General features: G+C 63.6%; 1 protein-coding gene across 1 annotated transcript in view; it reads left to right on the top strand.

Moving 5' to 3' along the window:
- Positions 1-8: 8 nt before the first annotated feature.
- SALL3 (spalt-like transcription factor 3) overlaps positions 9-451 on the top strand; it is a gene marked incomplete at its 5' end in the record, with an annotated part of 13574 nt that continues 13131 nt past the window's right edge. The window contains one exon of the mRNA XM_011975904.1: positions 9-450. Within this exon, the coding sequence (XP_011831294.1) occupies positions 9-450 (442 nt within the window). The remainder of the gene's footprint in view (position 451) is intronic.

The raw sequence follows: 451 nt of genomic DNA, 5'->3' as shown, positions 1-451 counted from the left end.
CGCCCGGCCTGCCAAGCCCGCTTCTACCTCAGACCTCTGCCAGCGGCGTCATCTTCCCCAACCCGCTGGTCAGCATCGCGGCCACGGCCAACGCCCTGGACCCGCTGTCCGCGCTCATGAAGCACCGCAAGGGCAAGCCGCCCAATGTGTCAGTGTTCGAGCCCAAGGCCAGTGCCGAGGACCCGTTTTTCAAGCACAAATGCCGCTTCTGCGCCAAGGTCTTCGGCAGTGACAGCGCGCTCCAGATCCACCTGCGCTCGCACACGGGCGAGCGGCCCTTCAAGTGCAACATCTGCGGGAACCGCTTCTCCACCAAAGGCAACCTGAAGGTGCACTTCCAGAGGCACAAGGAGAAGTACCCCCACATCCAGATGAACCCCTACCCGGTCCCCGAGTACCTGGACAATGTGCCCACTTGCTCGGGCATTCCCTACGGCATGTCGTTGCCCCC

The sequence above is a fragment of the Mandrillus leucophaeus genome, unplaced genomic scaffold, assembly GCF_000951045.1.
Source record: "Mandrillus leucophaeus isolate KB7577 unplaced genomic scaffold, Mleu.le_1.0 Scaffold16, whole genome shotgun sequence".
NCBI classification, from domain to species: domain Eukaryota; kingdom Metazoa; phylum Chordata; class Mammalia; order Primates; family Cercopithecidae; genus Mandrillus; species Mandrillus leucophaeus.
The sequence above is the reverse complement of the archived record's forward strand: the minus strand, read 5'-3'. Positions and strand labels throughout refer to the sequence as shown.